The following is a 14,023-nucleotide window of genomic DNA, read 5'->3' as shown; positions in this document are numbered from 1 at the left end:
CTCCTGATGTTGTGTCATCAATTTCTAAACTCAAATTTATTAACATTTTCCATGATAGTTTTAGATTTGCCTGTTTATTCAAATAATTTGCCTCTTTAACCAAATTATTTTGTTAGGTTTGATTTCATATATTTTGAGGATATATTATTACTCTGCATACAGCTTCAGAAAAAAATATATTCTATTTGTGAATTAATTTTATTTACCCTCTCCCTCAGAGATTGTTTTATTTTGCTTTGATTTTATTCAAGTCTATTTTATCTGGTATGCACAGAGCTACTCTAGGTCCTTTGTAATTAATGTTCACAGGTATAAATCCCTCAACTCTTCAACTTTCCATTTTTCTGGCAACATTAATAGTTCAAGTCTTTGAGATACTACAATGATTTCTGAGAAACTGAGGCTGGTTGTGGCAGGGGTTGAGGACAGGCATAATGTTTACAAGAATTGAAGAGGAAGCAGAGTATAGTAAGAGAGGAGATCCCTGGAGCTACAAAGACAGGCTTCAAACCTTGTCTTGATCAGGTACCAACAAATGGCCTGGGGAAATTCACTTAACCTCCTTGTATCTCATTTTTCTTGATCAGTAAATGAGTGAGTAATAGTAGCAGTACAACCTCTTTTGGTTATTATAAGAATTAAATTAATTTATAAAACATGCAGAATGGAGCCAGAAAAATAATAAGCGTTATGTGTTTGTTAAATAAAAACAGGGATTAGACATCATAAGGGAGAAACAAGAGGGTTAGGTCTTCGTCTTTCAAAGACAATATAACTAGATTTTATTTCACCCACCTGAGAATATTTTGCTTTCCCAAGTAAATTTAATCTGATCATACTTTTTGTTATTATTTTTATTATATATTTGAATTTAATAGAAACAATTTTATGATGCCTCCTTTTTTCATCTACTGATTCAGAAGTTACCCATTCTATTTTTAAGTATTTTACTGGATATTTACTGGATTCTCTATGAGTTACCACATTTCTACATATCCTTTAAGCAGAGCCTTTTTTCCAGCCTAACTTACCAAGGATGTTTGTATAGCAGACAGCCTATGAAGATATACTGTCTCTTTTTGGAACAGGTAGCAGGTTTGTTCTCTGTCCACTATAATTAACATGCTGTCTTCCTCTGGAGTGTCAGACTGGCTTCCTGTCCACTATAAAAGGTTCAGGTTCTCTAACCTCGGAGTTCCTTAGCTGTGCACAAGATCCTCTGCCACACAGGCAGCATCTACCTGGTCCCTCCATATCATCTTCAAGGGACTCAGGGCAAAAGTACACTGATGCAAACATAAAGCTCAAGCTATTGGCTGCACTTTGAGTAAAGAAGTCCTTGGCTTCTCACTCAGGAGTCTCATGTCTTTTTCCAGCATCTGCAAAACAGAATTTGACAGGATTAGGGTAGAACAAGAGAGTAAATCATCTAACTGCAGAGTCAGATAATATCTTCAAATTTGGTATTTTGCTTACCATGGGGTTTCTGCATTCATTTTCTACCTTTTAAAATACTGTTTTAAAATATTACTTTATCTTGATTGCTTGAGAGTTTTCAGCACCTCCATAAACTTTTTTTGCCCAAAGTGAATGTCATGTTCCCTCACTGTATTTCCAGAACTTGTGAGTCAAGAAGCCCCCATAGGAGAAATAAGTGCTTTCAGCAGTGATGAACAGAGATTCTGGTGAGTAGAAAACATTAGAAATTGATCCAGTTTTAGCTCTGAGCAGCTGCCCAACCACTCAAAACTGAAAATAAATGTCTCCTACCTACTCGGGTGGTGGTGTGCTCTCCCCTCCCCACCTGGATAGCTCCCAACACTTTTAGTCTGACCTCAGCTGGTTTAAGGGGAAAGATTTAATAGTAGCACTAAGAGTGCCTTGTCCCCAAAGAACAAAAGTCATCCACATGTATCATAGTATAGTGAAGAGATGTGGAGGAGAGGAACGATTCAAACATATAGCTTTATTTGTAACAGCTTCTCAAGTTAAAATCTTATCCAGTTTCACAGAGTAGTGTATGCCCAGAATCAGCTAATGCAATTTGACCAGTTGTTCACTGTAGGGAAGGGAACCTAATGTAAGCTTGCAGATGAGAATCAACCCCAAAGAGCTAATTCAACATATTATTGCTGTGGCTTCAACAATTAAATATAAAACCACTGTTAATATTTACATGCTTGTAAACAGCAGAGGGGACCATCCTGATTGAAACAGCCACTAGCAGACTTGTGCTAGAACCTTTGGGATCCCACAGTAACAATACCTCTTTGAGCCATAAATCTCCATCACTGTCACTGATGATGTGACCAACTGGAAAACCTACCAAATGCAGGGAGCTTCCATGAGAAGGCAACACTGTGATGTTGGACTTGCTATCCTCTTTATGTGGCTCAGCTAACAGTTTGTCACTGGGCACTTGTGGAAACTGAATGTGTGACACATGGAAATCTGTCATTCTCCATTCTGATTTCCTATTTTGGGCTGGATCAAATGGACTCAACAACTAACAAGGTAGGGAGAACCTAATTAGCCACACTTGTCAAAGGGAAATTGCTTATTCAAGTGCATAACCAGTCCTGCCCCAACACCATCTTGGCTCTACATGGAAAACTAGCAACTGTCCTTTGCGAAAAAACTTCATCCTTCACTCTGCAATAGGCTCTTGATTCACAAATGTTCTCCTAAATACCTGTGACATAATCTACATTGATGCTTTAGCTAAATGGAAAGCCAATGTGTGGACTGGGCAACCTCCTATCTCATTGCCAGACATGGAGAATAGAAGCAGGTGTGGTCACTCCCAGCAGTCAGAACTCAAGGCTGTTAGAGCTCTGTTCTTCACTTTAGAAATTTTACAGCTATATTGACTCTTGGATTATTGCAAATAGTCTGGCTCTTTGATTAGTCACTTGGAAAACTAGACTGTCAGATTAAAACTATTCTTCTTTGAGTCCACAAACTATAGAGAAACACATTTCAGCTGCTGTCAGACTATTTGGGTCACTTACATGGACATGGTAGAAAAGAGCCATTCTCTAATAAGACCAACTAGAATCAAGCTGCTGGCTGAGTCTGCACTCCCTAGACTGTTGCCATTTCTTCCCAGAACCACTGTACAAAAATGGCAACATAGTCACTATCACACACAGGGTATAAGGTAAAGGACTCTTATGATTTCTGAAGCTGAGGCTGTCACTCCTATTTTTCAAGTTACCATGATGGTATTACAGTCTAATTAGTTAACTCTGGCAATACAACTATGACCCATGAAATTAATTTTTGCTATATTTTCATCTCTCATTTGCATTTTCATCAGATTATTTTTGCATTCACTCAACTTTTGTAATGAAAAAATAATGAGCTGACACTGAAAGTTTTTAATGGACATGACACTCTCCCTACCATCCATGTGAATCTGGTATACTTGAGAACTGTATGGCATCCTCAAAAATGAACTCAAGACTGAGACAGAGTCAAAAGATTTCTGACTCTATCTCCCTAACCTCCTCTTGCACTACAAATTCACCAGACACTTAGGTCAAGAAAAAGATCATAGCCTCTCAGCCACTTCCTGGTCAAAAATAAGGACAAAGGAATAGGGAGTCATTTAGATCTATTTTGAAAATTTGGGATTTCAAACTGAACATTCCAGAGCATGATGCTTCTTTTCTCTCCTGTCAGAAACGCCTGTTCAGAATACTTAATGCTATCTATAGGTAGCAACACAGCCAAAAAAGAGTCTAGGAAATCCTAACTTAATTTTAGTTTAGCCATTTGGATTTTCTATTGGACTGAAATGGTCTTAGATTGTAAGAATAATGACTACTGATTTGAGTACATTACTCACCATGTACCCCATCACTAGTCTATGAAGGCCATAGTAGAGTAAAACATCAATCCAAAAACTTACTAAGAAAGCCATCTGGCTTTCAAGTGTAGGTTGAGATGGTGTAAGAGATGCATCCAGCTGTTTGTGGGCATGGTCAAGGTTTACACTGAAGTGGACCACATCCCACTGCTTGCTAGTAAATATAAAATGCTTCATGAGATGAACTGAGTAAATTTTTTCTCAGTATTAGTTAGATTAATCAGAGTAGTCAATGGCATGGTGTATTCAGGGAAAATGTTCTGCTGTATAGACATGAAGCATGTATACTCTGGAAGACAACTCTTTCTGCGTCTCTCACACTCCACACATTCTGTGCATAGAGGTGACTTCTGTCTTTGCTCCAGGTTATCTTTTCAAGGCTATTTGTAAAGCAAGCAGTATTAGGATATGTAGTGAATCCTTCTGGAGCATTGGGGCAGGCATACTAACTGTAGTCTAATAAGGATAATGTATCCTCCAAAGCAAAGGGCAGGCAGATTTACAGCCCTATTATAAAATAAACAGGGTACATCTAGGTAGGTGGGTTTAGTAGGTCAGTCGTGTCCGACTCTTGCAACTACATGGACTGTAGCCCGCCAGGCTCCTCTGTCCGTGGGATTCTCCAGGCCAGAATACTGGAGTGGGTTGCCATTTCCTCCTCCAGGGGATCTCTCTGACCCAGGGATTGAACTGAGTCTCCTGCATTGCTGGCAGACTCTTTACTGACTGAACCACCAGGGCAGGGTCCATCTTCGTTATGCAATTCAGTATGCATACAAATGTCATCTGATTCTCATCATATTGCCCTATGAGAAATGGGTCTCATGAATCCATGATATATATTCCTGATGCACTGTCAACTACTATTACTATGAGTAATAAAGAATCCTTTATATCTGACCCAGAAATGTCTTCTGCCAGCTCCATGATACTGCAGCAAGGTAATTTGTTAGCTTGCAAATCAGGTAAAAATTTAGAACTTTCAGAGTCTTTGAAAGTAATCCTGAGAGCAACCATTAAAACCTATGCAAACTGGTATAGCTAAAAATCCTACAGAGGATCTAAAATTAAATTTTTCAAAAGATAAAATATTCTAAAAAGAAGTCAGAAAAGTAGGAATAGAAAAATAACTAATACAGTTATGTAAAGTTTAAAAATAAAATTAAAAAAAAAATAAATCAACAGTACATCAATAAAAAAATTTTTAAACAAAAAAAAATAAGGAAATGAAGGGAATAAGCAGAAAATACATGATAAAATGATAGAATTAAATACAATACCTTATATTGCCTTAAATGTTATATAGAAAACACTCTACATTAAAAAAAAAAAAGAAAAAAAAATGTCAGGATCAATAACAAGCAAGATCCAAAAACATATTGTATATTAGAATGTTTCTTGGCTTTTCATGCTCTGTTCACTTGCATAGCAATATTGAGATCATTTGCCAAATTCTAGTAATTGATCTATTAGGATTTTATCATTACTCTATTGCTTTATCAGTTCAGTTAGTTCACTCAGTTGTGTCCGACTTTTTGCTACCTCATGCACTGCAGCACACCAGGCTTCCCTGTCCATCACCAACTCCCAGAGCTTGTTCAAACTCAGTTAATGCTATTTTTATAATATTGAGTCTTTCCAACAATAACTGGAAACTGCTCCATTTATTTTTATTTTCTTTCATATTTTTAAATGAAACCTAATTTACAAAACCTGTAAATATGCTGTCTACAAGAGACCCACTTTAGACTAGGGACACATACAAACTGAAAGTGAAGAGATAGGAAAAAATATCCCATGAAACTGAAAATCAACAGAAAGTTGGAATAGCAATACTCATATAAAAAATAGACTCTAAAATAAAGACTGCAACAAGAGACAAGGAAGGATACTACATAAAGATCAAGGGATCGATCTAAGAAGAAGGTATAATAATTGTAAATATATATGTACCCAACACAGGAGCACCTCAATATATAAATCAACAGTCTTATGGACTCTGAGAGAGAGGGAGAGGGTGGGAAGATTTGGGAGAATGGCATTGAAACATGTAAAATATCATGTATGAAACGAGTTGCCAGTCCAGGTTCGATGCACGATACTGGATGCTTGGGGCTGGTGCACTGGGACGACCCAGAGGGATGGAATGGGGAGGGAGGAGGAAGGAGGGTTCAGGATGGGGAACACATGTATACCTGTGGCGGATTCATTTTGATATTTGGCAAAACTAATACAATTATGTAAAGTTTAAAAATAAAATAAAATTAAAATAAATAAATAAATATTAACTGCCATAATAGGGGAAGTTGACAATAACACAACAATAGTGAGGGACTTTAACAGCTCAGTTAAACCAATGGATAAATCATCTGGATGGAAAATTAATAAGGAAACAAAAGTCTAAAATGACACATTAGACCAGATAAACTCAGTTGATATCTATAGGATATTCCATGAAACAGCAGCAGAATATACTTTCTTCTCAAGTGTTCATTGAATGCACTTGGAACATTCTCCAGGATAGATCACATCTTGGGTTACAAATCAAGCCTCAGTAAATTTTAGAAAACTGAAATCATATCAAGCATCTTTTCCAACCTCAAAGCTATAACATGAGAAATTACAGGGGAAAAAAAGAAGTAAAAAGCACAAACACATGGAGACTAATCAATATGTTACTAAACAGCCAATGAATCATTGAAGAAATCAAAGAGGTATTAAAAAAATACCTGGAGACAATGACAATAAAAACACGTTGACCCAAAACCTATGGGGTGCAGCAAAAGCAGTTCTAAGAGGGAAGTTGATAGCAATACAATCTTACCTAAAGATTCAAGAAAAATTTCAAATAAGTTACCTAACCTTACACCTAAAGCAACTAGAGAAAGAAGAATAAAACCCAAAGTTAGTAGAGGGAAAAAATAATAAAGACAAGAGTGGAAATAAACAGAATCGCAATAGAAAACAATAGAAAAGATCAATAAAACTAAAAGTTCATTCTTAGAGAAGATAAACAAAATCAATAAAACTTTAGCCAGACTCATCAAGAAAAAAAGGGGAGAGCCTAAATCAATAACATCAGAAATGAAAAGGAAGAGGCTACAACTGACACCACAGAAATACAAAGAATTATAAGAGATTTCTACAAGCGCCTATCCACCAACCAAATGAACAGCCTGAAAAAAATGGACAAATTCTTAGAAACATACAACCTTCCAAGACTGAACCAGGAAGTAACAGAAAATATGAAAAGACAAATCACCAGTACTGAGATTGAAACTGTGATTAAAAACTTCCAAAAATAAAAGTTCAGGACCAGATTGCTTCACAGGTGAATTCTATCTTTCATGTTTTTAAATAAAACATAATTTACATTACAAATACCTTCTACTTTTGTTAGGGTTATTATTCAGTTTTTTATAATTTTTGCTAAATATAAACATGACGTTTTTGTGGAAAGATTCAATTTCTAACAATGTTTTTGGTGTATAATGATATTCTACAAGTAATTTTTCCCCAGTTTTCCTCTATAACAATTCTTAATTGCTTAATTACACTGATAATATCTGAATATAATGGCAATATAGTCCCTTCTTTTGTAGTCTCATACTTTTATTTTATTCTTCTCTTAATCAGCTGTCTATAAGCCCTCCAATATAAAAGCTGTAACAACCATGATTTTAAATATTCTTCTCTTATCCCTCAATAAATCATGACTGTTATTTCTTTTTGATTATCAAAAAGGAGATGTATTGTCAAATTTGGATCACAAATGTATTCAAAAATTTTTTCTATATATTACCAGAATTTAATTAAAAATCATTTATGGGTATTTACATATATCAAATATTTTTCATCAGCCATTTATAGAATAATATATATTTTCTCTTTTAATTTTTAAGTGAATCACTTTGAAATATTTCAAATATTGAAATTTCTTGTTTCCTTGGGGAATATAACCCACTTTGCTATAATGTATTTTTACATACATTGTTGGATTTTATTTACATTTTTGTCTCTATTCAGAAATCAGGTTGCCTATGTCTTTCTTTGTCACAATTATTTTAAGACAACAGTCTCTTGTAATTATTTTTGAGTACTTTTCTTTCTATTCTCATGAAAATTGATATAAATAACTATTTATTTCCTAAAGGTTTAATGATTCTTAATTTCAAAATTATCTGGGTCTGGTGTTTTGTGGGTATACATCTGAGTAGGGTGGATTGTGGATTACAACCTAACGATTATGTTCTTTAATTGAGAAATATGTATTTATATTTTCAGTTTCTTCAGAATCATATTTTATTAAATTTTGCTGTTTTCTGAAAATTGTTTACTTGGCCTGAATTTTTAAATACTTAAAAATATTTTTGATATATTTGGTCTAAATTTTCAACTACTTAAATTATGAAATTATGTATGATATTTTACTTTGACTATAAAACATCTGCCATAATTATACCTCCTGTCTAATTCCTTCCATATGTATATATGCTTTCTCTATTTTACAAGATCCATTTAGGCAGAAGTCTGTTTTATTAGGTTTTTCAAACACCCAAATTATAGCATGCCACACATGTAATTCTTCTTTTTTTAATATGATAAAATTTTATATGTATATTCTTATTTTCCTTTTTAATATCCTGGTAAGACTTTTTCTTTAGATGTCCAATGTCTACTTTTTAAAATAATTTCATTATTGTTTTAGAATTTTAGAAAATTTTCAGGTTTAATACAGAGGCTACAAAACCCATTTTTCCCTATTGTTAATATGTTACATTATTATGACACATTTTGATTAATTAATTTTAGAAACAATTTTGATAACTAACTTAAGTCCATACTTTCTTTAGACATCATTATTTTTTCCCTAAAATTAATTTTCTGTTTTAGAATCCCAATCACAGTACATTACACTAGCCATCATATCTTAGTCTCCTCTGAACTATGCCAGTTACTCAGATTTTCCTTGGTTTTGATGATGTTGACAGTTTTAAGATATACCCAGGGACAGCAGAGCCTGGTGGGCTACCATCTATGGGGTTGCACAGAGTTGGACACAACTGAAGTGACTTAGCAGCAGCAGCAGCAGACATGTATTTTATAGAATTTTCCTCAATTTCAGATTTCTTTTTTCATTGGTAGATTAGGGTAACATTCTCATCATATCACATCAAGGATATACTGAATGAACATGAATTATTATTGATGATGCTATCTTGATTACCTTGCTGAGATAGTGTTTGTCAAGTTTCTTTTTTTCCCCCTTTTCCATTCTATACTTTTTGGATGAAAGTCACTGTGTGCATTCCATGGTTAAGGGTTGGGAAGTCATGCACTAGTTTCTTAAAGGAGAAATACTTACATAGTTGTTTGCAATTGTTCTGCACAGGAGACTTGTCTATTATCCTCCATTAGTTTCTTTATTCAATCATCTATGTATATCATCTGTTTGGGCACATGAATATTTTCCATATTTGGGTTATAATTTAACAGTACTTACTTTATTTGCTTAAAGCTGCTCCAGCTTTGGCTATTGGAATCTCTTTCAGTTGACTTATGTGTCCTTTTGACAGATACCATTTTGCTTTTTAAACACCTTATTTTCTGGAACTACAAGATGCTATAGGCTCACACTGTGTGTGTGTTCTCCCTGCCCAACCCTAAATTCAGCCACTTCTCTAAGGAGCTCTGGTTCCTTCTACTGGAGAATGGTTGTTGTTGTTTAGTCACTAAGTCATGTCCTTCTCTTTTTGCAACCCCATGGACCATAGCACATCAGGCTCCATTGTCCATGGGATTTCCCAGGCAAGAATACTGGAGAGGGTTACTATTTTCTTCTCCAGGGAATCTACCGACCCAGGGATGGATTCTGTGTTTCCTTAATTGCAGGCATATTCTTTATCCCTAAGCCACCAGGGAAGAAGTCACTGGAAATGGTATTAGAAGCCAAATGCAATGTCTTATTTTTTTATTTCTCTTAGAAAGGATTCTAAACTTATACATTTTCAATTATTTTTCCCAGCTAAATATATTTGAGTCATATTCTAACTTCTGAGAGCCTACTTTATCAACTTTAAATTTTTTATATAGAGTATTTTTATTATCACTAGGTTCTAAATACTCTCAGATAGAAATCAAAAGCTAGAGCCAAACATCCTGCAGTGTGAAGTCAAGTGGGCCTTAGGAAGCATCACTATGAACAAAGCTAGTGGAGGTTATGGAATTCCAGCTGAGCTATTTCAAATCCTAAAAGATGATACTGTTAAAGTGCTGCACTCAATATGCAGGGAAATTTGGAAAACTCAGTAATGGCCACAGGACAGGAAAAAGTCAGTTTTTATTCCAGTCCCAAAGAAAGGCAATTCTAAAGAATGTTCAAATTACCATACAATTGCACCCATTTCACATGCTTCAAGATTATGCTAAAAATCTTTCAAGATAGGCTTCAACAGTACGTGAACCAAGAACTTGCAGATGTACAAGTTGGACTTAGGAAAGGCAAAGGAACTAGAAATCAAATTGCCTACATCCACTGGATCATAGAAAAAGCAAGGAAATTTCAGCAAAAAAATCTACTTATGCTTCATTGACTATACTAAAGCATTTAACTGATTCATACGCCCAACCTCAGCTCTTGGGGGTCGGATTTCATGTACTATCAGGCCAAAAGGGTGACGGCACCGCTAGGATGAAGCTCGTTAGATTTTTGATGAAATTGATTTATGAAACTGTAACCATTGAATTAAAGAATGGAGCACAGGTCCATGGAACAATTACAGGTGTAGATGTCAGTATGAATACACATCTTAAAGCAGTGAAAATGACCCTGAAGAACAAAGAACCTGTACAGCTGGAAACACTGAGTATTCAAGGAAATAACATTCGGTATTTTATTCTGCCAGACAGCTTACCTCTGGATACACTACTCGTGGATGTGGAACCAAAGGTGAAGTCTAAGAAAAGGGAAGCTGTTGCAGGAAGAGGCTGAGGAAGAGGACATGGCCGAGGCCGAGGCCGAGGAAGAGGGGGTCTTAGGCGATAATGTCTCTCAAGACTACTATTTCAAAGTAGTGGGGCAGGAAGACCGATACATGACAGAGGAAGACTATGACGCCAAGGCAGAAGAATGTAAAGTCCTAAGCGATAATGTAGCTGGAGCTTACTGTTTCACAGGGGTGGATGTTCAAGTTTTTTGTACAGGGTTTGTTTGTTTGTAGCAGTTTTTAATAAACATAAATGTAACACACACACAAAATAAATAAAGCATTTAACTGTGTGGATCACAACAAACTGGAAAAATCTTAAAGAGACTGGAATACCAGACCACTTTACCTGTCTCCTGAGAAGCCTGTAGGTAGGACAAGAAGCAACAGTTAGAACTGGACATGGAACAACAGACTGGTTCAAAATCAGTAAAGAAGTACTCCAAGGCTGTATATTGTCACCCTGCTTATTTAACTTCTATGCAGAGTACATTATGCAAAATGCTGGGCTGGATGATTCACAAGCTGGAATCAAGATTGCTGGGAAAACTAACAAAACCCTCAGATATGCAAATGATACCACTTTAATGGCAGAAAGCAAAGAGGATCTAAAGAGTCTCTTGATGAAACAGAGGAAAGTGAAAAAGCTGGCTTAAAACTCAACATTCAAAAAACAAAAAGCATGGCATCCATTCCCATCACTTCATGGCAAATAGAAGGGGAAACAGTGGAAACAGTGACAGATTTTATATTCTTAGGCTCCAAAATCACTGCATATGGTGACTGTGGCCATGAAATTAAAAGACGCTTACTCCTTGGAAGAAAAGCTATGACCAACCTAGAAGCATATTAAAGAGCAGAGATATCACTTTGACAACAAAGGTACATAGAGTCAAAAGCTATGGCTTTCCCAGTAGTAATGTATGGATGTGAGAACTGGACCATAAAGAAAGCTGAGCACCAAAAAACTGATGCTTTCAAACTGCTGTGCTAGAGAAGACTCTTCAGAGTCCCTTGAACTCTCAAGGGAATCAAACCAGTCAATCCTAAAGGAAGTCAACCCTGAATATTCATTGGAAGGACTGATGCTGAAGCTGAAGCTCCAATACTTTGGCCACCTGATGTGAAGAGCTGACTCACTCAAAAAGACCCTGATGTTGGGAATAACTGAGTACAAGAGGAGAAGGGGGTGACAGGGGATAAGATGGTTCGATGTCATGACTGACTCAATGGCATGAGTTTGAGCAAACTCTGGGAGATAATAAAGGACAAGGAAGCTTGGCATGGTATAGTTCATGAGATTGCTAAGAGTCAGGCATGACTTAGCAACTGAACAACACAAATCAATCAGAATATATTATCTGATAAGTTATTTTCAAAGTAGATTTAAACATTTTCTGAAATGTTAGTGCTTTAATTTTCTTTTTTCTCTCCTAATTTATTGTGCCATGGTTAGAGAATGACATTTTCATGGTGAAAAATTAAATATTCATTGAGATTTGCTTTGTGGCCTACTTTTAAATACTTTTGTTTTACAAATACCAACTTTTCATTGGAAATATGTGCATAGAAATACTGAATCATTATTTCACCCTGGTGAACATTCTTTTCTTTTTTGTTGTGCATTACAGTACAAAAACATCTTCACCACCAAGATAATCACGATGGTGTGATCACTCACCTAGAGCCAGACATCCTGGAATGTGAAGTCAAGTGGGCCTTAGGAAGCATCACTACAAACAAAGCTAGTGGAGGTGATGGAATTCCAGTTGAGCTATTTCAAATCCTGAAAGATGATTCTGTGAAAGTGCTGCACTCAATATGCCAGCAAATTTGGAAAACTCAGCAGTGGCCACAGGACTGGAAAAGGTCAGTTTTCATTCCAATCCCAAAGAAAAGCAATGCCAAAGAATGCTCAAACTACCACACAATTGGCACTCATCTCACACGCTAGTAAAGTAATGCTCCAAATTCTCCAAGCCAGGCTTCAGCAGTACATGAACTATGAACTTCCAGATGTTCAATCTGGTTTTAGAAAAGGCAGAGGAGCCAGAGATCAAATTGCCAACATCCGCTGGATCATCAAAAAAGCAAGAGAGTTCCAGAAAAACATCTATTTCTGCTTTATTGACTATGCCAAAGCCTTTGACTGTGTGGATCACAATAAACTGTGGAAAATTCTTCAAGAGATGGGAATACCAGACCACCTGACCTGCCTCTTGAGAAACCTATATGCAGGTCAGGAAGCAACAGTTAGAATTAGACATGGAACAATAGACTGGTTCCAAATAGGAAAAGGAGTAAGTCAAGGCTGTATATTGTCACCCTGCTTATTTAACTTACATGCAGAGTACATCATGAGAAACGCTGAGCTGGAAGAAGCACAAGCTGGAATTAAGATTGCTGGGAGAAATATCAATAACCTCAGATATGCAGATGACACCACCCTTATGGTCGAAAGTGAAGAGGAACAAAAAAGCCTCTTGATGAAAGTGAAAAATGAGAGTGAAAAAGTTGGCTTAAAGCTCAACATTCAGAAAACTAAGATCATGGCATCTGGTCCTGTCACTTCATGGAAAATATTTGGGAAAACAGTGGAGACAGCGTCAGACTTTATTTTTTGGGGCTCCAAAATCACTGCAGATGGTGATTGCAGCCATGAAATTAAAAGATGCTTACTCCTTGGAAGGAAAGTTATGACCAACCCAGATAGCATATTCAAAAGCAGAGATATTACTTTGCCAACAAAGGTCCATCTAGTCAAGGCTTTGGTTTTTCCAGTAGTCATGTATGGATGTGAGAGTTGGTCTGTGAAGAAAGCTGAGTGCCGAAGAACTGATGCTTTTGAACTGTGGTGTTGGAGAAGACTCTTGAGAGTCCCTTGGACTGCAAGGAGATCTAACCAGTCCATTCTAAAGGAGATCAGTCCTGGGTGTTCTTTGAAAGGACTGATGTTAAAGCTGAAACTCCAGTACTTTGGTCACTTCATGCAAAGAGTTGACTCATTGGAAAAGACTCTGATGCTGGGAGGGATTGGGGGCAGGAGGAGAAGGGGACGACGGAGGATGAGATGGCTGGATGGCATCACTGACTCAATAGACATGAGTTTGAGTGACCTCCAGGAGTTGGTGACTGGACAGGGAGTCCTGGCGTGCTGCAATTCATG

At 36.5% G+C, this 14,023-nt stretch overlaps 1 protein-coding gene across 1 annotated transcript; it reads left to right on the top strand.

Moving 5' to 3' along the window:
• Positions 1 to 10,562: 10,562 nt before the first annotated feature.
• Positions 10,563 to 10,863, top strand: LOC129646460 (small nuclear ribonucleoprotein Sm D1-like). The gene has a single exon (XM_055572665.1). It carries the CDS (start codon positions 10,563 to 10,565, stop codon positions 10,860 to 10,862), a length of 300 nt encoding a protein of 99 aa, XP_055428640.1. The 3' UTR covers position 10,863.
• Positions 10,864 to 14,023: the final 3,160 nt, after the last annotated feature.

Source organism: Bubalus kerabau, chromosome 3, assembly GCF_029407905.1.
Source record: "Bubalus kerabau isolate K-KA32 ecotype Philippines breed swamp buffalo chromosome 3, PCC_UOA_SB_1v2, whole genome shotgun sequence".
In the NCBI taxonomy this organism is placed as follows: domain Eukaryota; kingdom Metazoa; phylum Chordata; class Mammalia; order Artiodactyla; family Bovidae; genus Bubalus; species Bubalus kerabau.
This window is presented reverse-complemented; position numbering and strand designations above follow the sequence as displayed.

Excerpts from the sequence above, each read along its gene's own strand:
- LOC129646460 (XM_055572665.1), top strand. The coding sequence starts at position 10,563 with ATGAAGCTCGTTAGATTTTTGATGAAATTGATTTATGAAACTGTAACC.